Raw genomic sequence first — 27,398 nt, 5'->3', positions numbered from 1 at the left:
TTAAGAAAATCTCATGGTTTTATTGTGTAATGTAGCATCGAAACATCTGAACAAATCAATATCTGGGCTGTACAGGCTGCTGTTCTTTCTTTTCTTTGGGTTATAGAGCATCTTGTCAGTACATAAACAGCAACCTTTTGCATTATAAATTCTTTCCGAGGCATGCTGGTACAACACAAATTTCTCTTGTCAAATGCAGCTAAGTCTAACTTCCAAACATCATGCACAAGGAACTCATCTAGTGACAATGTAAACTCAGCAGAAGGGCAGGTCACAGGTCTTGCTTGCTCACGCTCTGCAGTGCTGCAGGTTTGTGTATGATATTTGGAATGTTCCGTGAGTGTGAATAATATCAGTAAGAGGAGAGAAGAAAAAAAAAAAAAAGCATGGGTGCCTCGGGGTTGCCAGCTCAGCCAAAGTTGTGCAATGCTAGCCTGAACATGTCATTGGTGCAAACCCAGGCATCATTGATGTTCTTTAATAGAAATATCTGGTGGAATCCCATGATAGGATCTTCATCAGCCTGTGGAGAGAGAGGGGAAAAAAGGTTTAAAAAGCTTTTTTAAAAATGAGAAATGCATTCTAACACTCAAAACAAGATTTAAAAGGTCATGTGCATGTCTAGTACCTCAAGAAACACTTCAATACAACCAGAGGCTCTGTTCTAAGTTGCTTGGCAAACACACCCCTAAAGCCTCACAATACAGAAATCTTGCGATAGGATCTGAACCTGCTGGAGTTTGTTGGGGGTTTTCTGGAAGACTGCTGCACGTCTCATTCCAGCAGCTTCACATCACTGATAAGTACATGCCTGCCTCACTGCGTTTAGTGACAAATTTCCCTTGGGCCATAGCCAAGGAATTGTGTAAAACAATTATAATTAATGTGTTTAAAAATTAGTTGGTAATTGCTGTAGTATGGATGTGTCACAGAAGGGAGTTTCTGTAGGAGTCAGTATTAATAATATTGCCTGCAATGATCTAGGCTTTTGGTATCTTTCCCAGAGCATGTGCAGCTGGCCAGCCACATAGTACTTTCTATTTCTACTGTACATGAACAGCTTAAAATGAGTTAAACAGTTGCTGTAGCAGTGACAGGATGTTCTAGCACAGTGAATCTTTGTAGTGGTGCCCCAACTTCTGCCTTTGACAATTCAGCTAGGGGGGTTATAGTGTCTGTGTTACATTACAGGGGTTAGGGACTACACAGTAGAAAACGGTATTAGAGAGACTAATCCTCCCATCTAATGTTTACCAGTCTCCTCAGTGAGATCATGCAGGGGTTAAAGCCTTAAAATAACATAAATGATCAATTCTCAAGACAGCTGGAGATCACAATAGGATTTAATTCTGAAGAGTACACAATACCAGCTACAAAAGAACTTTCTGATACTGACCATAACATTGTATTCAGCATTTTTCAGAGAATTCAAGCTTTAATCTTTCAGCACATAATTCTTACACTTCAAAAAAAGTGAAAAAAGCATTAAAGCATTAAAAAGCAGCAGCCAGAGGAATGCATGAAACACTTAAAATGCTGAATGAACAGCATTTTGAGTTGATCTGAGTTTGAGTTGATTTGAGTTCTCCGCAGTCCACCAAGAAAAGTGGATGAAAAAGCCAAGACTAAAGAGCAGAGTAAAGGAGGCTGTTAGAAGTAAACAAAGCATCCTCTAAAAAAAAGTAGAGCACAAACAATGAATTAACTATGAAACAAACCAAGGAGAAGCGACTTGCTACGGACATAAGTTACATCGGAAACAGGAAGCCTGCCAGAGCACTGGTAGGATCAAGTGCATAACTAAAGCATAAAAGGAGCATTCAAATCTAAAACTGACTGCAAGGATTTTATAGTGACAACTGCTTCGGAAATAAAATGGTAGATGAAATGCAGTATCAGCAAGTGCAGGCTAATCTATGGAGGAAAACCAAAAAGGACCCTAAGATTAGCTACTACCTCTCAGGAAAGTGATACTGAAATCATTACGGACAATTTTTTTTGTAAACATCAGCTCAGAGCTCAATAGCTATCAAGGCAAACAAAGTGTTAGCAGTTATTAGGAATGGAATGGAACAGAAATGCGTAATTATGCAACCACATAAATGCACAGAGCACCCGCATATCAAATCCTGCATGCATTTATCACTTATAAAACAGTAAAATAAAGAATGGCCAGAGAAGGGCAAGAAAGATGACCCACAGTTTCCTACTGATGAGAGTAAGTTAAGCACAACTTGCAAAAAACATGACTGAGTGGGAAGAAAGGGTAATATATATCAAACTACTCTAAAACAGGAAGGACAAAGTGATAAGGAAAATGCTTTCCTACAGCCAAAAAATAAGAAGGCACCAAATAAGACCAGAAGTATGAGTAGATAAATCCATGGAAAAAAAATCCCAGAACCAAAGCAAGTGCTAACACAGTCACTGTTCAACAGGTTGATGTACCGGGTAGCCTTTTGTCACTTTGATAAAGTCATTCTTTTGCATTAGGCAGAGGTTCCATAATAGCTAGCTTGATGTGAACACAAGCAACTGTGCTGGATTAGACCAGCTAGCTACCCATCTAGTTCATTAGTACATATGACAGCAGACATATCAGGTATTTCAGAGGATCTACCATCAGTATTAGATCTGCCCAGAAAGGAGAGGTAGCTTATGCACTGAAAGACACAGGCAGTAGTAAGGTCCCACTACTGCTAAATAGTTGGTAGTAGGTAAGTTAATGATGGATATTTAAAAGGAATTTTAAAGGAATTTTAAACAAAACTGAAGAACAGAGAGTCGTGCATCTTAGTTTGACATGTCTTTGTAAAGCCATCTTAAAGTTAACCTTTTTGACCAAGTCTGAATGAATTCATATTCATGCCAGCTCCTTTCTAATGGCTTAGATTGAGCTCAGACTACAGCCAGGAAGAATCTGTTCAGCTTGGATCACTTTGAATCACAATTATTAATAAGCATTTAATATACTCTCACTTGCTTTCTGGCCTCCTCCTCTTAGGTCATTGAGAGACCTACTAGAAATCACAAAAACAGTTTTCCCCACTAAATTTAAGCTTGCTCATTAATGAGTGAGAGATCATCATCATCATACCAGTTTTGGGGTATGTTTCCTCAATCTGTGGTAAGCCTAGTTGCACTGTAGTCATTAGCACTTTGGCTTGAGGGGAATTTCTTCTTTCCTTATGTAATTCAGGACTGGATGCATGAAAGATTGAAAGAAAAGGAATTCTTTCCTCTTGGTGCTCCACACATGGTCAGTTCACACAATGAAGTCACATATTATAGCTTTATTTCTTTCATGTGATGTTCTCACCAATACCACTGTGCCCAAGAATTCAGCCAGAATTGCATGACTGTTGACAAATTGAGTTACATGAGATGATTTACAAGGCAATGACTGATCCAATCCCTTTATTTCAGCTCTTCTTCACATCTCAAGCAGCCTCACTGAAACTCCCTTTCTTTACCTTTACTTTCCAATCCAAATTCAGCTGTATCATTTCAACATACACATTCCAGGTGTGACCCGGGTTATAAACACAAGTGGCTTGGCTTTTCCCCACAAAGCTTTCCTATATGCAGTTCAAATTCTTTGTCATGCCATGTGATCCTTGAATAAAGATCAAAATTGCAGACTGGAAAGAGCCCTGGAGGTCTCCAGTCCAGCCTCCTGCTCACACTTGGACTATCAGAGGCATCACATCAGCCACAGCTTTGTCTAGCAGAGTCTTCAAAACATCCAACGATGGAGGCTCCACAATCTCTCCAGGCAACATCCCAAGGTTTCATCGTTCTAGTGAAAAAAAATCTTCCCCTTGTGTCCAATCTGAACCTCTCAAGCTGTAGTTTGCAACCTCTGTTCCTTGTTACACTGTCTGGCACCACCAAGAAAACTGTCAGTACTGGAAGTATGCTAACTACTTTCCAGCTACCTTTCTTTCAGGTAGTTGTATGCTCCTACTAGATTGCCCTTAGCTGCCAGACTTCGCTCCAGACTCAACAAGCTCAGCTCCCTCTAGAGCCCTGGCCACCTTGGCAGCCCTCTTTTGGACCTTCGCCAGTTTCCCTACATTCCTTCTGACCTGGGGGCCCTCAGACTGGATGAATTAGCAGGCCCAAAATTGTGGCAAGTCCTCAACTCATGGAACTGTGGACCACTTCAGAGCATTAGATATAGTATTTCTTTGGGATCCAAGTTTAGACCCGAAACTTACTCTAGTAGAAAAATGTAACTTTTCTCCTCTTGCCTGGTCAGAGACAATTTTATTCTTTCACCAGCACCCTGTATAGCAACTGTTGATCGAACTGCAAACTCAAAGCCATTTATCTCAAAGGATGAGCCAATTATTTATTTTGGTTAACAGTACTTTCAGATACTAAATTCCCTCATTTAACAAGCTTTAAACATTGCTGAAGTATTCACCATGCATTAAAAAAAAAAACAAAAAACAACCAAAAAACCCAGTGACTTTGGTTGCAAGTTTCCTTCCCCTTTTAAGACTAGGAAACACCGCATAACAGAATTAGTTATTCAAAATTAGTTCTGCAATGATCACTTCAAAATCCACTCTCTACAGAGAGCCCCAGATCTGCCACACTGCTTTGAGAATGTGCAAGCAACAGCCATGCTTCTCAGCCACCACAAGCTCAATGGACAGAAGAGCGAGAAGAGAGCACTCCTTACTCAGCCAGGACAGCGAGGACTGCATGGAACAGAGGTAAGGCAGAGGTTAAACGTTGTGGAGGGCTAGCCTGAAGACTTCGTTGGTGCAAACCCAGGCACCTTGAAAACTTTTCAACAAAAAGGTTTGGTGGAAGCCTAGAACTTGGTCATCGTCTGCCTGAGCACGACAGGAGGAGAAATATGTTACTAGGTGAAGCACACTAGAAATACTGCTTGACATCCTGGATGAATATTGGTGAAGTAATGTCACCAAGTGAAACTTGCTCCTAGAGGCTTCAAAACTGAAGCTTGCTCTTCCTAGCTGAAGCAAGCGAACACCCAGGCAACGAATAGCAGCAAAAAATGATGAGGAGAACTAGAATCGGTAGAGGTATATCTATTATTCTTCCACAGAAGGATTAAATAAAACATTATCAACTATCCCAACATTCATTAAAGAGGATTCTTCATATCTGTTTAAAAATATGCTTTTCAATGAAACCAATTACTGTACTGATTCTGCCAGTGCCAGACCCTTGCTAGTGACTTCATCCACCCTGCTTAGATGCTCTATTACTCTCAGACATCATCTCCAAGAAGCTGCTGTGTCCAATCCACTCAATGGGGATGATTACTTGCTCTAAAAGATGTTATATTTTATAGTTCATATTGGGATTTGCATGCTGGGCTATAGACTGGAGCAGCATAGAGGTAGATATACATCCTGACCTCATCACTGGGCAGTAATGTTTCAACTGAGCCAATTAAACACACCTACAAAAGAGGAGCCAAAGGCTTAAGACCCCCAAAACCTGCGTCAACTCTTCTTAAAGCATAATACTCTGGGAAAGGAAACGAGGAGTTCGACAGTAACAGTCCTGGGTCCATCATATCTGCAGGACTATTCCAGCATAGTTAAGTGAGCTGAGGCTTTGTGACAATTTGGCAACAGCTCATCCCACAGTATATAGAAGGAGAACAGAAGATTCTTTCTGCTTAGGTATTTTGGGATTTTCTTTTCCCTAAAGCAAAACAAGCTTGAAATTTAATGGTTTAAGGAAGAAACATCAGGATGCACCCAGCTCACTTAAGAACGAGTTTCCACTGAATTTTCAGGACTAGTAATTCGGAGACTTCAAAAAATCCATTAAATATTATACCAAGAACAACTCCTTACAAAGAGCACATTATATAACCATCAAGTATTTTTAGCTGAAGTTATTTTCTTGTGTTATTCCAGTAAAAGCATATGCACGTTCCTTCACTACATAAAACAATGCAGCTTTTAAAAAACATAATGGATTCAAAAGGATGTGTTAATCATACTAAGCTTCCAAGAATCTGGCCTTATAGTGAGGATAACTGAATAGTAAGTGGAAAGTGTGGCTTTTCCCTTCAAACTCTGCTACTGATGGTCCTGAAAGTCCCCTTCTTGTGTGTTAATCTCTAAATTTTCCTTGAGATGAACAAATCTGAGCTGTGCAGAACAGATATACTGTTAAGAAGGCTACCTTTAGACAACTAAAGCATGCAGCTCCACCTTTGTGTGCTACAGTCTCCTGTTCTGCTTGAACAACAGATGAGCAACTTATTAAAATGCCTATTTGTTTTTAGTTACTGTTTCAAATCTAGAATAGCAATCATTTTAGTCCATCTCAGCGTTAACATACACAGATTGATACAAGAGAAAGTATTCCCTATGTGTGACAACCAGTTTCATGTATTAACAGAAGTGGTTACCATATACATCATGTTATAAACTGTTACTGGTTATTTCATTTGTCCAGCTGCAACAATGAGTAATCACACAAGGCAGAAGCAAAAATTCAGAAAGTTCTAATTTGAACTTCTGGACAGTTCCTCAGTGAGAGGCAGCAATCCCAAGCATTGAACTCTGCTTTCTGAAGCCAAGACTGAAGCCTCACATATGAGGAATGGAAGAAAGTTGCCTCTCCCACTAAAAATTCACAAATGGGCTATATATGGTCATTACAACAGTAAATATTCTGCTTAATTCAACATATTCTTTTCAAGTAGCTAGATGCACCATGATGTGATCCCTGAATTGCTTAGATATGGCTCAGCAAGTTGAAATAGTTAGGAGGGTAAAAATGGCACAGTAAGAAATATTGCTCCAAGCAACGGTATTTATGGAAAGCTCCCAGACTGCACCTACCAGCCCAATGACCATACTACAACATGAGAAAATCCCAAAGCTTTACAGAATCTCTTTAACGGCTTCGTCTCTTGCCATGGAATTCAACACAGAATCACTGTTGCAAGCTGTGATCTGTTTGATGACTATGCAAATAACCTTAAAAACATGACAGTGCATAACCATTGCAGCTGTGTCCAGTCCAAGACATTAAGTCAAAATGTGCCTCTGTCACATTGAGTTTTATGCACACTCAACAGTCAGAGGGATGAGATGAGCATGCCCGACTTCAAACCCGCCCCGGAATTCAGTGCTTTCCGTGGCCACATGTGGTTGTCTCTCCTCAACAGAGTATGTGCAGGCAGGAGTGAGCAACAAGAAAGCTGGAATCCAACTTGTGGCTAGGAAGCAGGAGCAACTTTTTTGAGAGCCAAAGCTATCTATGTTAGGTTTAGAAGTGGATGCAACACACACTGGGAACTGCTCTTCTCTGCTGGCCAGCCCACAATGATGAAGAATAGCTAAGCATTTTGAGGACACAAGCAGATTCAAACTTTCAGGCCCAGGTTTGCTTAGCTAACAGAACTTTCTGTGGGAGGTTGAAGGCTTTGATCCTGGAAATGCCATTCACAGTTAACAGAGAGAGGAAGTCTAAGCAGCAATTTTAGGAGAAACTGAGCAAAGTATCTCTAAAGATTGGATGGTTTCAGAGTCCGGATTTGACAGCATGGCTGAACCAAACCCTGAAAAGACCAACTCTGGCAGGTCTATGGTGATTTCACACTTTTAAAACAAACACTGCCCACTGTGGGCAAGTTCTGCCTGTAAATGATTCCACATGAAGATTTTGCAGATCCCAGGACAAATTCTTTTGTTAATAGTTTTATTAACTTACAAATCTGTGGCCTTCGTATACTGAAGATGCAACATTTCCTCAGAAGAGGAGGAGACTGGGTAAGGTTATCCTGTTCAGTACCATAACTTAAACAACAATGCAATCATATTACAGCCTGAAGAGTGATCCAACTTCTTCACAAGAAGCTGTTTCAACATTAAGTGTTTCAGCTCACAGGCAACATTCCCATTGTTGACCTAGTTTTGACTACACATTACTGCATTAACATACATTGTGTCCTATGACAGCAAAGGCAAAGAATGATCTTATTGAAGGGCTGTCAGCTTAAAACACTACTTAATCACAACACAATGCATGATGCATGTGTTGCACTAAACTACATGTGCTTATGGTGTCCAAGAACACTACAATGATACTTTTAAATGCAACTGAGGACACTGAAACCTTACTGTATCCAAGTAAGGAAAATATTGATGTCTTCAGAGCCTGTATTATAGTCACATACACAGTAAAGGCCATGGTGCTTTGCTTGACAGGAAGAAATGTCTGCCAAGTTACAGGAAATTTTTACTTAGTGCTACTTATCTTGAGTTAGGAACAGTTTCTTGTCAGTCTTGAACAGCAGGAGAATGATGTCACACTGTAAGCTTACCAGTACTCCATTCCCACCCAAGAGAACATTTTAAGGTTTTCAGAAATCAAGATGATTTAGTGTTCTACAAAAAAGTTTAAGACATAAGCATTTGTTACCCATGTAATGGAAAGTGTTTACCTTAAGCTGTCCCACTACCATACTGAGTATACAGCTGTCAGGTGTAGGTTGGTGGTCTTGTGCTGTGATGCTGTGTTGTATTTTTTGGAAAGGAAGGCTCTACAATGAAAAAAAGTAAAATTAGGAAATGTATAATCATTGCATAATTTAACTTATTTCCAAAAGAAAGATCAAGGAAAAAAAATCAACATTTGAAGAATTAGAACGTTTTGGCAGTACTGCAGGGAGAGTTGTTGCAACTCAGCACTGCTCAGCTGGGTTGACTGTGACAGTCGCATGTTTTTAAAGCACCAAGCCATGAAATAATATGTCACCATATACATTAAGTAGTAGTTTTTTTCCTAGTCTTACTACACTGTGCTGTAAGAGCTTCTGTTCATCTACAAGCTGAAACTTTATATGATGAAGGCACAAGACTTCTGTGCTCTGAATAGTATTAAGATGATGTGATCCAACACGTGGGATTTACCAGGCAACTCCAAATATACTTCCCCATTAAATTGGCTATGAACAGAAAGGAAAGGTGGCTGACCAAGAATCCATGTTCGGTACCTGAAATCCACATACCCACTTTTTCCCTTTGATTCTTTCCTAGATAACAGTGTCTGAGGGGAACTGAAATGGCAACAGGCATCTTTGCCATGTGCCAAGCAGGAACAGGGGGGAAGGGGCAGGAGGAGACCAAACCATGGAAAGCATTTTTCTTTTCAGTATTTATCTATGCTCATGTAGCAGTTGTGAGTACCCCTGGAATTAAGAGGGTGAACTACACACTTTGAGAAACACCAGACACTGGAGAATAGCAATTCTCTCTTTCAACTTAGGCCACATTCACAATCCAACTAGAGGCGACTCCAAGCTGTGAACACAGATACCTAGAGAATCTCAGAGTCCTATCACAAACACAATTTTGGCACTGATCTGTCAAATGCTGCATTAGTGATGGAAGTGGCAATACAGCATGGATGGGGCTCCGAGTGATCACAGAGCTGATACCCAGAGTCAAGGCATCACACAGGGCAGCAGCATGCAGTCATTTGAACTTGTAGGATGTGCTTTGACCACTTTGCTCCACTTTCCCGATTTCATAACAGGTTATGATGTATCCAAATATCCACTCTGACAAGCACTGCATTTCCTTCCAGTGGAAAGACCCAGCCTGAAAGCCAGCCTGACAGCACGAGCTGTCAGTCATCACCTGCATTCACAAGGACTTGAATGTGGTCTGAATGGAAGGAGGTCCAGAATACTACTGCAGAGATTGCATTTCTTCAAAGAACCATGACCTTGAGTAAACTGTCTAAGCGAGTTCCAACTACCAAGAGCCCCATCTGTTGCAAACAGACAACGAATGCTGGAAGGGGACAATTAAGTACTTCCTTGCAGACTCTGATAGAACTGAGCCCTCAGAACAGGAATGTTTCAAAGGCTGAGGAATGATGACCCAAAGAGTAAGCAGCACTATGCTCATACACAGACAGTAGAGATCCGACGATACTGGTCCTGAGATGAAGCTTGGTATGGGACACTATGAACATATTTGCAAGTGAGAGGGGCCAGAAGGGAAAGCAAGCCTTAGTGTTTGCTGTGGTAACACGTGCTGAGTCAAAGCTGACAGCACTATTGCCTATCTGGAGAAAGGTAAGCCCTCAAATTAGTCTACAAAATGCCCCCAAATTCCACCGGCCGAGTGAGGATCAGTCATAATTTCTGAATACTCACAAATACATGTGCATTGAAAACAGCATCGAACAAAACCTGGTCTTAATTTTATCAGTTAATGATGACAAGGCACAAAGAGAAAGTCTGCTGTGGCCATCACAAGCGACTTGGTGAGTATATAGTGGGGAGGGGGCAGGGAGATGAAAATGCCACAAACAGGCTGAACGTGAGTACACTAAATTGATAACGATCCTGATCTACCACGAACTGAAGAGAAATGAGCCAACCTGTTCACATTTGGAGTAGACATCCTGTAACCCCAAGAAATCCCACAGCAGTCTTTTCTGAACTGCCAGCAGAAGATTCTCCAGGGTCATCATCCTGAACTTGAACATACAAGTTAGACATTGGACACCTTCCCTTAGACAAAAGGGAGAGCACAGTGAAACCTGGTCTTAACTCAGTACATCAACTTTCTGTTGAACAAGTCCTGCAGGAAGAGTCTCTTATTAAAAAGGCTGAGTACAGAGATGAACTGAAATGAATGTGGTTGTATCCAGAACCCAGTTTCCAGCATGATGAGATGCCAATGAGAGGTAAGATTAGAGACAGAAAACAGGGAGGAAGGAAAGGCCTCCCTTCCCTCAAGGGCCTCCCAAAGCAGTGACACAGAACCAAAGACAAGGCTGGGCAAGGTGGTGCCCGTTTCAAATACCCGAATGTCACCCGCAGAGAAAGGGACCCCAATGGTCAGCCATCGGAGTAAACTATTTCTCCTGTGACATGGGGGGAAAATCCTGCTGGATAGAGTAGGATCAGCTAATAGGAAAGATCACTGTTTTTTTTCTTTCTCTTATTTATTTTTTTTAAGATAGAGGGAAACTCCCTCAAAAGGATGAACATGCACCTGTACTGAAGCATTTCTTGAGATGTACAGTACAATGCAAGTGACTAACACAAGTGGAAAACAATACAACAGGCAAAGTTTTCAGTGTCTCATGAAAACCCCTCTGGGCTTCCAACGTCTTTCTTGAAGTCAGATAAGACAAATTCTGCAAAAATAAAGTAGTTTAAAAACTCACACCTGGCAAGAAGCACTTGGCATTTTAGCAGGCTAAGCAAGGGGCATGAGAAGTAAATTACATCCTCTGTAGCATCCATCCTCTTGACAAACTCACTTAAGTGAAGGGCACTCTTGGCTTTCTCTGATGGAGCTGGCTGTGCTGCATAAACATATTCCACTTCCTAGAGTGCCTGAAAACACCAGCCTACTTTCTGAACTGCCTATTTTGAGTATTAACAGGCCTCTGCCTCAGTATGCTAAATCTAAGAATGCCTTATTGATGGGAAGAGATTCTGGATAAGTCTGGTTAACACAGAATGCGCGCACTGTGACAAAATTCTGCTAAGAGATGTGAAGAAATCCCACCATGCACTAAAGTAGGTCTGGAGATATTCTGTCATTAAAGCAACTTGGCATAGCTTCTTCCCTGATCCAGGAAGCTGCTAGAAGAACTACAGGAGTATCTCAAACGTTCAAACCAAAACAGGCTGCACCAAAGAGGGCAGGTATTCTGTTTGAGATGATGATTCCTAAGTCCAGCACAAATTAAGACGAAAGGACTGTCTACTCTGTTACAGGTGCATCAGCATTGCCAAACCAATGTCACTCCAGCCTCGTCCCTGTTAGGTGTTACTGTTAGCATCATCTGACACTGACAGTGGGTTGAAAAGGTGCCACTGAGTTGGTGTTATACAGGAGAGATCCTGTTGGTGCTTAGGGCACAGCACTGATTAGGTCAGGCACTGACACAAAATCATAAAGTGCAAAAGCAAGAAGTGCCAGATTTTGTCAGTGACCTGCTCAACGCTCTCAGATGCTCCAGGAGCAGAAACAGACTAGACAAACACATTAGGTTGAACAGCAGACAGAGCCTGAGTAGCTTGGTGCTGACAGAGCCATGCTGAAAGACATCCTATTCAGGGTAAGTTGATACAGCTCCATAGCAAGCCATGTCAGCAGAAGGGCATTGAATAATTTCACTGCACCGCTTCTTTGCTTTAATCAAATGGATATCGATAGAAAAAGCTTCCTCTGGGGCCAAGAAGTGTGCCTCCACTCACCGAGCAAGATTGCACAGCAGGCCCATGAATCCAGAAAGTCTGACTTTTGCTACAGTCAGGGAAGACAAAGAAGAAAGTGAATATCACCCTGGAGGGTAATGGGCTGATCTGCACTGGGACAGATCCAAGGCAACAATTTTAGACACTAGCCAAGCAAACGTTTAGCTGGTTGGGTGTCTAAATGGCTGCTAGCCCAGAGGTCTAAGAAACAGTGAGTACACAAACAACCAGCTCTGGAGCTTGAGTATCTTCTGCCTTATCTGGGAGTAAACAATTGCGAGCTGTGTTACTTCTGAGGTGCGTGGCTTTCTTGAAGGCAAAGCAGGCACCTAAAATACAGATCCAAGGACAAACTATGGTCTTCACAGTTAAAGAGAACTTGGATGAAAGCAGTGATTCTAAAACACAAGAACAATAGCTGTGTAACTAAACAGGTGTCCAAGTAACAAAGGGTTTTTTTCCCTCAGAGTAATAAAGAGTCTGAACGGTGTCTTACTCTGTCTGATAAACCATGTTCCGAGCAGAATGTCAGAAGAGCTAAAGCATGCCCTCTACAGATCTTGTAAGAGGAACAAACTTTCTGATCCCATGACGGCTCACAGGTACACCCATTTTTAAAACACTAACATAAATTTTTCTCAAAAGAATATTTTTTCCATGTTTAACTAAATGAACATAAAGTGATAACATGTTTGAACTTTACCACATGCAAATCCAAACTGGTTTGCTGTGCTACTTCCATAGCATTGTTCTAAAAAAGATCAAGGGGTCAGCAGTATGGACTACACTTTTTGAAAGTAAGCTAGCAATGTCAAATCTAATTGCAGAGTCATAAAATAATCTTGCAAACTGAAGGAGTCAATTAACACCCCACCACACAGAACTAAACCACAGGTAATGTTTTCTGAAGACCATAACCTGGAAGCACAAATCCCATTTTCAAGGGTTTTAAGCTGCTAAACTTCTAGTTCAAATTTTCAAAAGTGACTAATTTGCAGTCTTCAGAAATACTTCCCCAAACATTCAGTAAGGATTATACACTTACAGAGAGTTTTTCAACAATAGCTGCTTTGCCCTGGAACTGCTGTCCTTCCCACGTAAGGCATGATGCATCAATCTGAGGGGAAAGAAAAACAAATTCATCAACCTGCTTAGGTAACTCTTAAGCAATCTTGGTAAGATTTGTTTACTTTGCATATGCCTTTAGAATCAAGCTTTTCGAAAACTACCTGCAAAAGGAGACTGAAAGAAACCACAAAGAGCAATCGAACCAGTTTAGAAAAGTCAATTAGAAATCAAGTAGATGAAATTTCACTGTCACAATTCTACTAGCAAAAAAGTTTCTTCCTTTGGATCAAAGTTAGTTTTCAGAAAAAAAATCTAAAGGTATGGACACAAAGTAAATCACAAAGAGACAAAAAAATATATGAAGAAGTCTCACAGAATGAGTTACACCACCATGTTTTTTACATCCCAAGCACCGATTTGCATATCCCGCTCACATCCAGTGTAGCAGAATGTGTGTCTGAGGTTTTCTAACAGACTGCCCCATCTGGAATGAAACAACTGCGATGCTTCAGTCTACAAGCTCTTCTAGTATATGGGGGAGGACCTCCTGACTATGCTGTATGTTAGGTACAACAGCAACAGGTAAGAAGCTTTCTCTACAGTTTATCCCAAGGTCACAAGATCCTAACTAGTGCTGACACAGTTCTGCCATCTCGATTCTAACTTTAGCCCTTGGCAAACAGACTTAAATTGATTTCCACTGAGCTCAAAAGTCTGCCTGCTGCCATCCCCAAACAGCACCCAAACCTTCTATTCATATCCCAGGTTGTCCTGGAACCCATCACTCCCTTCCATCTTTGAGTCTAAATAGCTCAAGGAACATGATTCCTGGCTCTTCCCCTTGCAAATTTCAAATTTCACTTAGGCTCTGAATATGTGAGCAGAAAAAGGCAGAGTCTAAAGAACCCCATTTGTATGTTCTCCAGCAAGTTTTCCAAGCCCTGGTTTTGATGCATGATGTACTAGAAAGCCACATCCTGCAGCCAGGTGCACTGAAACTGCACAACACAGCCCCAGTCGCAAAAAGCTTCTGGTTCTCACAAAATCATGGCAAGGACACAATACAAAGCACACACAGGAAGAACCAAAAGAATGAAGAAGTAGACCAGAGCAACAGCGCAGAGCAGCTCAGTCACAGATGCAACTGGAGGCAGTACAGGTAAGAGTCCTTGAACACAGCCTGCTCTTGAGACATGCCTGTTTTAGGAGGAAAGGGACCAAATTTGGTTTGTGTAAGCTAGTTACTCAGCAAGAGCATCTGGCTGACACCACTCACATCTTATAACATCTGACTCTGAGTGCTTGAGAGAAGAATAGTGTCATCCTCTGGTACCATCACCTCGTTTCCCAAGTTATCAAAGTACACGTTTCAAGTAGGGAAAGCCAGAAAAGCAGAGGAGACCCAGGACCTGCCTTACTGAATCCACTTCAATAATCAGCAGTTGAGCTTACTGCTGCTTTCTGAACAGTCAGAAAGGTCCTGCACCATAGGGGACACATTAAACTAGTGAAGCAAAACAGTCTTCTTGAAATAGGCTACAATTTTAGATTGAACCTAGTAAGTGTCTGCCTGATTCCCAGCTATATGTTGCCTTGATAGTTACCTTCTACACCAAATATCTGGGAGCAACTGTTTCAAGAACCAAAAGCATCCCTTCTCCCATCTCAAAAGCCCTACAGATGAGAAAACAGCATAAGAAAATACTTCATTACAACAAGCCACACACATAAAGTAGAATGAAGTAGCAGCTACAGCATTTTCCTGCAAGATACAAGTGCATGAGCATAACTGCTGTACAAACCCTTGACTTAGTCCCAACTCGTATACCTCAAGCAGTTCATAATAAAAGTGACTGTCGCAGAACAAAAGCTCAATTTAATTGGGTCACGCCACTAAAGGAGAAAAACTGAAACTTGAGGTGGAAAGCAGCAATTCAGGAATGCAAAAGAAATCCAAGGGTTCCTCCATGCTGCATAATCTTTTTACTCCCACAAGGTTTCAGAAGGCAAAAAGGCTTCAGTAGAAGCAGAACATTTCTACAGAATCCCCTCTAATTTAGAGAATTTGTATCCTTGCTGCATTTTAGCCACAGAAGACCAGGGTCCATACCGTCCAGTTTAGAAACTCTGTAAACAAACACAATGACCTGCCTAATGCTCTCCTGCCTGTACTTGCATAGGAATCTCCTTTGAATGATGAAAGGCAGCAGGACCTCAAGGGTATAAAAAGCCCAGGTGTTCATTGAATGCAAGGCCATGTTTCCAGGAATGAATTCGTCTTCAGTAGAATGAATCAGGGTTCTGCAGCTGGAAGATGTTTTGGTAATAACATGCCAGAAACTGCAAAGAGGCTCCATATTTAGAGCTGTGGATTAAATACTGGCTACTTGTTCTTCTCACTTTACAGGTTCTGCTCACAGTTCCTTGTCCAGAATCAGCCAACAGTCTAGCACGCAGCAAATACACAAAGGAGTAAGAATCCAAAGAAGTAATGCCATCAGTGCTAGCAGAGACTGCTGAAGTGGAGGGAGAGGTGTCAGATGGTATTCCTGCAAGAACTTCCAACACTCAAGAGCTTGGCAGAGCTGCAGATGATTCATCTAACAAGGGTCAGAAAAGCAGGACATGCTAAAAGACTTGTAAGACTTGAGTGTCCTACTGAAACAACTCAGCTGCCCAGCAGCATTCCTCACCACAGGTAATCTCGACTAGCATTTTGCATGTTCTGTAGAACACGTCCTCCTCCAGGACTAGAGGCTGATGCTCCCTTGGGCCTTTTAGTTACAGGCTTTAGCTTTGGAATCCAAATCTATTTTGCCTCAAATAAGGGGCAAAAGTTAAGAATTTTTAATTACAAAAATAGTTTAAATTTAAACTGAGTTTAAAAGTTTAAACTAGATTTAAAAATTTAAACAGTTTAACAATCTGAAAAAAAATACAGCATGAGACCAAAAAAACACCTGCAAGAACTGCTGAACAGAGGAGGACTTAGAAAAACCCACATCCCACCACCCTAACAGGTGTTCAAGCAAATCGAAGCCTATGAACTAATGGCAAACTAAGGATAGCACAGTTGCTTTAACAGAGAATTTCATCACAGCATAATCACCAGCCTCTCCCACTGCAAGCCACTGTCTATAGCCATTTCGTGGGGGGAGGGTGGTTTGTTGTTGTCTGGGGTTTGTTTTGGTTTTTTTTAGACTGCCTTATCAACAAGGCAGACAAAGCTCTAAATAGAAGACACATATAAGAGGAAGCCAAGAAATAAGAGTTCAGCAAGTGCAATTGCTTGACTGATATTCTGGAGTCAGGATAAAACCCACGAGCCCATCTTGTGTATTCTCACACATCAAAATAGGGAAATTTAGACAGATTATGGGACAGAGCTCCAACTTCCCTTCTAGAGATACTTACATATATTGCTCCTAACTGGGTCCTGTCTGCATCAAAGAGCTGGTAGTAATGTTGTACGAAGCTGGACCCAATCTGCTCCCAGATAGGCTTGTCTCCCATTCTGAATCCTCACCCAAAGTCAGTGACTGTAAAACAAACAAACAAAAATCAGCAGAGAGAACAATCACATAAATAAACATAGTATTTGGCTTGTGTATTAAACAGAGGTAAATGCAGACCCCTCAGACAGCCAGAATTTATCTTTGGAAGAAGTACGGCAAATCCCTCAGACAGGTATTTACTGAGGCAAGTCCAGCGAAGGGCCACAAGGATGATTAAGGGACTGGAGCATCCCTCATGGGAGGAAAGGCTGAGAGAGCTGGGATTGTTTAGCCTGGAGAAGAGAAGGCTCAGGGGTTATCTTATCATTGTCTATAAACATCTGATGGGAGGGTGAAAAGAGAACAGAGCTGGATTCTTTTCAGTGGTGGCCAGTATCAGGATGAGAGGCAACGGGCACAAACAAACTCAGGAAATTCCACTTGAACACAGGAAAATACTTCTCCATTGTGAGGGCTGTTGAACGCTGGAACGGGTTGCCCAGAGAGGTTGCGGAGTCTCTATCCTTGGAGATATTCAAAAGCTGATTGGACGTGGTCCTGGGCAACCTGCTCTGGGCTGGACCACATGATCTCCAGAGATGTTTCCCAACCCCAACAATTCTGTGATTCCTCATATATTTCACCATCCACAGGCCATTGTGAGGAATAAACAATGTCCTTTCAGTGGTATGCAATAGGAGTCAATTCACTTCCACTAGCCTTTTGCATAACACATGCTTACTTTAAGACCTGCTTTACTCTTTTATCCTGCCACTAAGGCTGAGGTATACTTGACATACATCATTGAAGCTGTAGCAATTTAAAGACACAAATCCTGATTTTTCATTGTCCTGAGCATCTGCAGTTCCCAGTGAAGTTACTGGGAGCTCAGAGGTATCGAACCCTTCCAAAAATCAGTCCCTACTATTTTTGAGGATTAAACATATGGCATGTGCACCAGTCCAGACAGATCCAGATCTAGAAATTATCATGCAAGATCAGTACAGACAGCAGCTCTACATCCCCACAGAACTTTTCAGAAACAAATTCATTTTTTCTTTATCCTGATTCACCTCTAAAAGACCTCCCAAGCTGAAGAATTGTGCTGAAGTCAAAACACAAGGAAAAAAAATGTTGTGCTTAAACACCATTACATTCCATTTTAAGGTCTGAGTTTATTTCAAGAAAACTGAATTATTCTGGATGAAGGTCAAGATCTGCCAGTCCCTGGACTCCTTCTGCAATAGCTGACCAGGAACCCTTGAACCAGTCTGTATTGCACTGCAGGGCTAGAAAGCAGCCAGGACATGAAATTCTGGTTTTGAATACAAAACATGACAAGTTATTCTGGGTTCCTCTGGATGTCAATTACTCGCACAGTTGTGTGACAATGTGGTCTTTTAGCCTGTGAAGAAGGAAAAGCTCTGCAGGAAGAGCTTTGGTTGTAATGATGTGCCACAAAACCGGGCTAAAGACTCCACAGTTTTTGACACACAGCTGATGATAGCTGAAGGCTCGTTCTCAAGTGCACCTTGGAAATTTATTTTGTCCAGCTATGAAGGACTGAGGTCAGAAACGAACCTGTGAGAAACATACCCATCTTGTCTTTGAAACATTTTTAATCTAACATCACCTTTCTAGGCAACATGGTCAGCATCAAAACCGGTAATCCTGTATGCTAAAGAGACCAAAAGGTCACAAGACTTGTTGCTAACTAATATTTGAATTGCTCCAGAAAAATCAATAATACATAGTCTGGAATAACAGTCACCATACTTGTCCCATGAATATTTGCAATACATGACTCAGTCTGAAGAAGTTTTACCCAACAGGGTCACTTCTCTGTGAAAATAGACGACAAACTGAGAAATCCATCCAAGTGCAACAGGGTAAAAAACAAACAAAAAACCCAAACAACTCAAACTCACTTCTTTACAAGAGAAAAGTTATATCAATTGCATATCCATTTTTGCCACATACCAGTCTAACCTGGAACAGATGTGGAAATAAATAACTTCAGCCTGTATTAAAGGATTCATCTTGTAAGAAAATCTTCCTAAAACCACTTCATAGTATTCAAGTAGCCTTCATCCTAAGCCTCAGAAGACTTATCAGAAGCCATGCTGGTGTGAAACAGATCTAGGCTGTGCCTGAACAATGAAAGTACATGTTGCCAGCATCTCTCACCAGCTGTAACAAAGACCTGTCACACTACAGAACTGTGAAACTCTTCGGATCCTACACTTGCATTTGGCAAAGCATGTTAGGTTTCAAGAACATACCAAATAACCCCATGGGAACTACATCTACAGGAGCCCATTGTAGCAGCCCTTTAGTTTCACCTACAACCAATAAAGAACAAGAACATGCAATAGGGTACTTCATAACACACTCCTGCCATCTCCAAGTTTCAAGGCAGACCTACAAAACATCTTCCAGACAAAGGCCCAGGATTTAGAATTCTGAGCAAGTCTAATGGAGATCCAAAGTTATGGGCTCCAAGGTGCTGGTATTATGTCAATATACCATCCTCCCTCTGCCATTCTCCCCTCTCCCCCCACAAATTCTTGATGTGCCACAGGTTAGGATGCATCTTTTGCCTTCAAGACAACCCCCTTACAATCTGTTCCCTAATACCACCCCCCTACACTTCAGACCACATGAGAGAGGAAAACAAGCAACTAAACTCTTAAACTGATTTCAGCTTGCATGTTGCTAAGCCCCTGTGGCACAACCCTTTTCACCACTCACAGGTGACAGAGATGCATCTCTGCCTGCCATGTGCCAGAGAATAGTCCTGGGGAACATAGCCCTAACTGCTGTCCAGTTTTGGACATGATCAGCAGAAGTGGATAGGCCTTATGCTGCTCTCCCAGCACTTCAGATGACATCTGCCACATCCCTTCTAATTTGCCCCTGAAGATGAGGATCACCTTGAACACTTCTACCTCAAAAGTCCTGGGGAAAGCAGCCATCTATTCTAACTCCATAAAAGCTTTTTCTCAGATTCTTATTCCTCAAGCCTCCCTTGTAACCTTCTCTCTGCACACTGCAATATGCTGAGTGACATCTAGCTTGTCCACACCTCAAAAACACCTATACTCTCCTTCTCCCATTCACTCACTTTCCTATCATACTCAAGCACAAGGCTCGCCCTCAGAAGGGGACAAACCCTGATGGGACAGCTCATAGTTTGAGCTACTCCATGGCCCAGTAGGGACATAAACTAGAAATTTCTCCATGAAGCAGCAGTCCCAAGCATGCCCATGGCACAGTTCACAGGTCCTCGGAAACACACCCTTTCCGTGGTGACAAAGAAACCCTGGATCACATGACTGTGCCAGGCCGTAGTTTCCTTTCTCAGCTTCTCCAGAACCTCTTGCTGCATTTTTTTTTTTTTAAAATCTGCATCCACCCTATTTGAGGCTCTACTAAGCTGCAGAACCTCCCTGTGAATCTACTTTGGTGATGCTCACCCTGCCATTAAGAGAGGATTCTTACAACTTTTTTGGGAAACCAAAAGTACTTGTATTTAGTTTTGAAGTCTGCTGCTTCCATTCAAGATCTGAAGGTACCTAAAGGTACGTAGTTTGGGATGGTAAGGACAGTGGTTGTGGAATAAACAGTCAGTCCAAATGATGCCATTTATACTGCCCAGTTGCTGCTCAACCTTGCCAAATTGCCCAAGATTCCACTACATCCTGAAGCCTGCCCTTTACCTTCCCTCACAGGCGCTCCTCCAGCTTTATGTCCAGTGCCACCAGCCATACTTGTCCACAGGTGAGACAACTGCCTTAATTAGCCTCTCCCCCTCATCTGCTTCAGCATGTGGCAGATGGCACCAGTTAACACATGGAGCAGCATGCCCCAGACATTAGTAGCACCAAGGACGAAAGAAAGAGGGAGACTGGAAGAGAAAGGAGCCTTCACATTGCTATGAGCCATCTAGAATTAGACTGGGGTTACACTGTCCTTAGGCAGTAGATTTTTTTTATCCACAATATACAGAAACACAGAATCTTTGCCATTGCTTGTCATGGCTCAGGTATTCATATCTAGGCTTCTACACTCATCCCACTTCCTTCTCTGCCTTCTTAACTCTGGACTTGAGAGTTCGGGATGAACACACCAAGACTGCCCAGAACTCCTAAAGGTCCATCCTCAACCGACCAATTTCTGTAAACGTTTTGGTTGATAACTCTTCCCATTGCTTCCTCTCCCAGGGATTTCCACACACACACAAAGAAAGCATTCAAAGAATCAAAAACAATCATCACCAGCAAATAAGCTAAGTAAAAACTTTTTGATCTGTGAGGTTGACCATTTGAGAACATCGAGAAAGAAAACACAGAATTTAAAGACAAAAGCCTCAAACCATCACATTTTAACATCCTAGTAAAGACAAGAAAGTATTTGCCTTCTATCATCCGGTTACTGAGTATGATCACACTACTTCCATAAGTAATCTGAGCATCTCTAAACCATGTTCCCAGATTATTAAAGCTGACTCCAGACAGCACTGCACCAGAGTTAATAAACTTTGTCATGGCTGAATTTGAGCTTTGAAAAATGTCAAGCTGACAGGCTGTTTTCTGGAAAATTTGATAATCAGTGTAACAAGAGGGTACCAACGCTCTTTAAATTGGTGGTATTGGTCCAAGGGTACATGCAACTCCATGGCAAACACGATTTAGACTACAAGTCACTGCACCCTTCTGTATTCATTAACATAAGCAAATAAAGACAATAAAAACTCTGTTGTTTCAGTTCCAGCTGGCCATGCAATATCTACCACGTTCAGGTATACCATACCACTTGAATTCATGTCTATATTTTCGATGGCTCAGAATAAAAATAGTGGGCTAAAGACTCTTTCCTTCAATCTCTTTTCTATTGCCACAAAGACTTACACAGAGAGGAGCTCCTCTTGTGCACGTTTTCTAGGAAAGAACGGAACTAGCACCACAGGATTAATCAGTCTCCTCTCAAACAGCTCATGTAAACTTACACCAGGAATCATTTGAACAGATCACCTTTCATTAGCAAAGGCACACACTGTCAACAGGAGAAGGAACTAAACAAATTATCAGAAAAATCACAGAGTTATTCAGGTTGGAAAGGACCTCAGGAGATCTCTAGTCCAACCTTGTGCTCAAAGCATGGGCAGCTGGGAGGTGAGATGAGCTTGCTCAGGTCTTTATCCAATCTAATCCTGAAAACCACCAAGGATGGAGACTGCATAATTTCTGTGAACAACTTGTTCCAATGCTTGACCATCCTCATGGGCAAAAGGTCCTCCCTTACATACAGTCAGAATCTCTTTTGTTTCAATTGATGTCCCTTGTCCTCCCTGCCATTCACTGTTGTGAAGAGCCTGGCTCTGTCTTCTTGCTAATCATCCTGTAGATAATGAAGAGCTGTGGTTAAGTCATGTTCTGCCTGCCCCACCTTCTCTTCTCCAAGCTAAACAGAACGCATATTAACAGAGATGATGAAGTACTGGAATATATTCATTCACCACTAGACATCATACATTATCAGTCATTTATCTTAAATCCACTATACCTCTTACTAAAAAAATCTGACTTAGTAGTTATCAATCTTTCTCAGTTTTCAAACCTCTGAAGTTTCCAGGAGAGGTTACAAACTGTTGCATTTCGAGTTTGAAAAGAAGTGCTTCTCTTGATTGTCTTCTCCTATCTTCTCCACAGTAGCTGATGGATCCACAGAGGTTAACAACCTGAAAATTACTGTTCCAGACTAATCAGAAATTGATTTCAACAGAGACTCTCATCTAGTGATTGCTATGGGTTGCACTGTGCAAGAAATTAATTATTTTTAAGTCAGAAACGGTGTTTAGAATAATGGAAGTCTAGGTACTGGCACAGAGGAAAGATGCAAAGAGAGGAAAGGGAAGATTCACAGGGCAGAAACTGCATCTTTCTGAGAAAGAAGGGAGATAGTTGACTTTTTCCTTCTCAATCCTCTTTTCCCCCTCCAAATCCATTAAAATGCATTAATGCAAGAATTATATCAACCTGAATATATTTTTTTGTTATAGACGTTAGCAACTACAAAGCCACTAGTAGATAAAACAATTTGGAGAGGACTCCAGAAAAGTATTTACTGTGCCTACAACCTGATTCTCATCCTATCTGTAACCTGACAGTCACAAAGAATCAGCTTAGATGATTTTCAAACTTGTAGACATAATTGAATAGGAAGACTAAATTTCTTGTCCTTAAGTCAAAGCCACAAAGCTACATGTCTGGCACTTTCTCAGGGTATTTTTGAGGCAATCCAAAAACAGAATTACAGGGCTGAAGTCAGTTCTTTCTTTTCCCCAGGAGGAACTCAAGACTGGTCACCTTTAAAGTGTGTGTGTGTGTGGGGGGGGGGGGGGGAAGAAGGGCAGTTGTACCACTTTCTCCTTCCCCTTATAGACATAGTAACAAAACATTTAATCTCCTCAAAATATCGAGCAATCTATAGAGCCTACATTAAAAAAAAAATCATGATAACTTCCAAGTAAAGAGAAAACTGGGAACTAATCTTTAAATTATGGAAGCAAAGATGTCACATATCAATTTTATCACCTTCTCTACCAAATTATTACTTAAAACTTAACCAGGTTTGTTTGTAGACTGATAGACTCAGCAGCACAATAACATTCAATATTAATTTTTATTACAAGCAGATCTTCTATCAACTATTATTTGACTGTTGCAAATTTTCTCATTGCTCACAACTGAGGTGTGAACATTTGAAAATAATCACAAAATAGGCAACTGCATGAATAACAGCCCTGAAGTAGATAACACAAAGGCGATTATCCCTAAAAACATAAGTGTGTTTTGGTGCAGTGCCAAAAGCAAGAGGACCAAGATTACATTGCTATTCTGCATTATATCATCCCATAATTTTAGGATTAGCCACAATATTACTTTGCTATTGATCAGCAAGATTCAAAATACAAAGCATATTGGAGAAAGTTTCACTCATCTACAAGTTTCTCCTGTGTGTACGTGTGGCTTGTTAAACCTCACCTTCATATGGTCTCAAGTCTTTGGCTGGGTCCCAGATTTGCAATATGTGCCTCAAAAAAAGTTACTGAAACTTTACTTACAGTATCTACTTAACACTTCATCTTCCCCAAACCACACATTTTCCCTCCTGTTTTGCTTTCTCTTTTGCTCCTGCAAACGCACAATAGTCCATATTTCCAGAAACACAGTGAATCTATCCGTGATGCCATATTTGGGAAGTTAAGGTGATTGAAAGAAGTCACACGCACAAAATTACCAGCTATTAACATATTTTTACAATCCTTACATAAAACCTACTATACAATACCACTATACAATCACACTAAGACTATGACAGAGACAAAGAATTCCAGCAGACAGAACTGCAGAAGTTATCAGCTGCGTTTTTCCAAGGAACTAAACAAACACTAATGTTAAAGCAAATACATTTCAAATCAGCTACTGAATAATTGGCAATATTTTAGGGAGGAGAATTAAATAATTAGGACCTCAGTGGCAAAACAGCTGAAGAGTCCAGCAGTGAGCCAAATATCCCTATATTTTAAATTAGATTATGTGTTTTGCTAATAAAAATGATACTATATATAGTAATTTCCCTACTTCTACCTAGTTATCTGTGAAATGTCTTTTTTTTTTCCTGCTAAAAGAAAACTTTAAAAGGTCACTGCACACAAATACAGGAAGTATTACTTAAATACAACTCTTCCCAGAACAGGAGAAATCAAAAATATAAATATCAACTTAAGAAGGTAGCTGATTAAGATCAGATTTAGTTTTCAGGCAACCAATTCCTATCTATCTTCAAGTGTTTACTTGTATTTTATTCCAAGTAGACTGCAAAATAAGGTATATGCCATAAACCCATACCCAAAATACACATTTCTCTGGAAATGATGGACTTCAAATGAAAATGAGCAGTTGAGTACCATAGGCTGTTAAACAGGAAGTTAAACTTGAATCATAAGAACAGTGTCTTTGGAACTTAATGCCTTCCAGAAAGTTATCTCATTATAACAAAACGCAGCATGTAATACTTGCTACTGTAAATTTCTGCAGTCTTTCTTCGTTTTCAGAGCTAAAAATAACAACAGGTACAATGTCAGGAGAAAAATCAGCTCTCACAGAATCACACCCGAAACCGGCAAGGCAAAGAAAAAAATAGATGTCTATAGCAGACCACTGAGCACACATGCCTTCCTAGTTTTACTCCAAGGAAGTGTGAACCTTTTGTTTTTCTACGTGACAAAGCAACTCAAACACATTAGCCAGATTAAGTTCAGTCTCTGTATACTCTTCTGGTAAGAGAGCAATATAGTAAGAATATCAAATACCTGAAGCCTAAAGCATCCTCAGATATGCCTTCTTTGAAACGATGCAGATCATCCCCTTGCAGATTTTACTCTGAGCGTTCAGTGCCTTTGCCCTTCCCCTTTGTGATACCAAATCACATCCAAGTAAAGCAAGAGCACCGCAGAGCACAGATGGGCACCGTCGGCAAAGCAGGAGGCTTCGAGGACGTACCCGCCTCAAGAAGCCCCAATGCCTACAACAGTTACAACAGCGAAGCTTTCAGTGCAGACTAGACAGAGCACTGGCACCCAGGAGCGCTCGGGCAGTGTGCATGAGAAACACTCCTCTGAAGAGCAACTTGCTTTGAAAGGCGGTGCTGGTGTTCTCGTGGAGCAGAAGAACAGCATTTACCTCGTCAGCTTGAGGAACTGTTACTCTCATTTGAGAGTTTCATTATCAGAGATATAGAGAGTTTCTCATTAGAGATTTCTTTCCTACACCTATCGCCGGACTCACCGCAGCTGAAGCCCCTAAGGCAGCCGAGGCAGGCGGAGGCGCTGCGGTCGGGGGCCCGCCCGCCGCCTCAAAGCATCGTGCAAAGCGCTGTTCCGCGTCCCCCGCGCGAGAAGTCTCCCCTGGGGAGACCCGGCGGCACCCGCCGCCCGGCCCGCTGCCACGGTCCCCGGCCACCCTGCCGGGACCAGAAGCGGGCAGACGGGCGGGGCTCGGCCACACGGAGCCGAGCGGCAGGGCCGCCCGCCGAGCCGCAGCCCGCCGGCGACGAGGCGCCCCCGGCCCGGCCTCCCGGGCAGCGCCGGGGCTCGGCTCCCACGCCAGCACATTCGGGCGCCGGGCTCCGGCCGCCGCCCCCCGGGGCAGGCGCGGCCGGCGCCTCAAAGACGGAGAAGGTCAGGGTGGCTCCAGCCCCCCGGCTCCCGCCGCGAGCGCCCCGCCCCGGCGCGCCAGGGCCCGGGCCCGCGGGTGCCGGGAGCGCCCCGCCACGGGGCTGGGCTACGGGGCCGCGGCCGGCGAGCGCGGGGTGGAGCGGCGCCCTGGCACGTTCCGCTCCCCGCTCCCCCCCCCGGCTCGGGGCCGCCGCCGCCCCGCCCCCCGCACTCACCCCGCAGCTCCCACTATGGCGGCAGCGGCGGCGGCACCGTGCGCGGCGCGAATCCCTTGAGCCTCTCTCGCCCGCGCTGCCCGCCCCGCCCGCGCGACGCGGCCCCGCCTTAGCCCCCGCCCCGCGGCACGCCGGGAAAGCGAGTCTAGCTCGCCGCTCGGGAGCGCGCTGGGAGGGGCGTGGAGGACTACAGCTCCCGGCGTGCCCCGCGCCGCCGCCTGCGGTGGCTCATTTGAATGAAGGGAAGGAGACCGCGCATTGCTGACCCTGCGGGCTGTGCCCCGGAGCATTGTGGGATAGTGGGGGGTGGGCTTCTTTCCCCTCCCCCTCCCCGGTGAGGCCCTCACGGCCTTAGTCAGCCGCCCGTTACCTGCTCGGTGTTCTCTCCAGCAGGGCCCTGTCACCTCTCCCTGCCACATGCAGGACTCCTGCCTGCCCTAGGGCCACCCGCAGGCAACCACAGACATTTCCCGGGCAGGAGGCCTCACAGAGGCCTTTGCCCGTGGGGTCAGGGCTGGCCACTGGCCCTGCGCACCCCGATGTTCAGGAGTCCTGAAAGAAGGTAGACCACAAGGATGCGGCACGGTGGAAGAATACTTCAAGTAACTACTTTCAGATAAGTGTCTTAAAGGAACATGAACCTAGTCTTACTTGGAGCCCATCCCAAATTCAGTAAAGTAGCAGCCTAGTCAGGCAAAGCTGAGTGTCATCAGTCTGCTTCTTGGAGAGAGAGAGTGTTGCACAACACGGGAAAGAGCTGTGTCCATAAAGCATCTGTCTGGGCTTGTTGCCGAAGGCCAGGGAAGCTGAGGCATTACTAGGAAAATGAGATACAGGTGGCTAACACTGAGCCTCTTTCCTAAACTGTTCTAATGTGGTATTAATAGAGTAAGTGCCTTCTGACAGGTGTCTTACTTGCTGAGAGGCTTTTCCTATACCAAAAAAGGTAAAACTGAGCGCCAGCCCTGTGTCTGTCACCATCTCATGGCTTTTTATCCCACATGGCCTGAAAATGAAGACTGCAGGCGGCTGATATTTCAGAGTCCAGGCAAAGAGTAATTGAACAATAAATAGGTGATTCTTTCCTCTCTCTCTCCATTCTTCTGTGTCTGAGCTGCTGTTTTGTGCCTGGTAGAAAATGA

General features: G+C 42.8%; 1 protein-coding gene across 1 annotated transcript; it reads right to left on the bottom strand.

Annotated features, from left to right (window-relative positions):
• NUTF2 (nuclear transport factor 2) lies at window positions 1–26,398 on the bottom strand. The gene is made up of 5 exons (XM_064519292.1): window positions 26,257–26,398; window positions 16,721–16,845; window positions 13,284–13,355; window positions 8,453–8,551; window positions 1–523 (listed from the first exon to the last, which is right to left on the bottom strand). The coding sequence occupies exons 2-5, from the start codon at window positions 16,817–16,819 to the stop codon at window positions 410–412; spliced, it is 384 nt and encodes a 127-aa protein (XP_064375362.1). The 5' UTR covers window positions 16,820–16,845; window positions 26,257–26,398; the 3' UTR covers window positions 1–409.
• Window positions 26,399–27,398: the final 1,000 nt, after the last annotated feature.

The sequence above is a fragment of the Dromaius novaehollandiae genome, chromosome 13 (assembly GCF_036370855.1).
Source record: "Dromaius novaehollandiae isolate bDroNov1 chromosome 13, bDroNov1.hap1, whole genome shotgun sequence".
In the NCBI taxonomy this organism is placed as follows: Eukaryota; Metazoa; Chordata; class Aves; order Casuariiformes; family Dromaiidae; genus Dromaius; species Dromaius novaehollandiae.
This window is presented reverse-complemented; position numbering and strand designations above follow the sequence as displayed.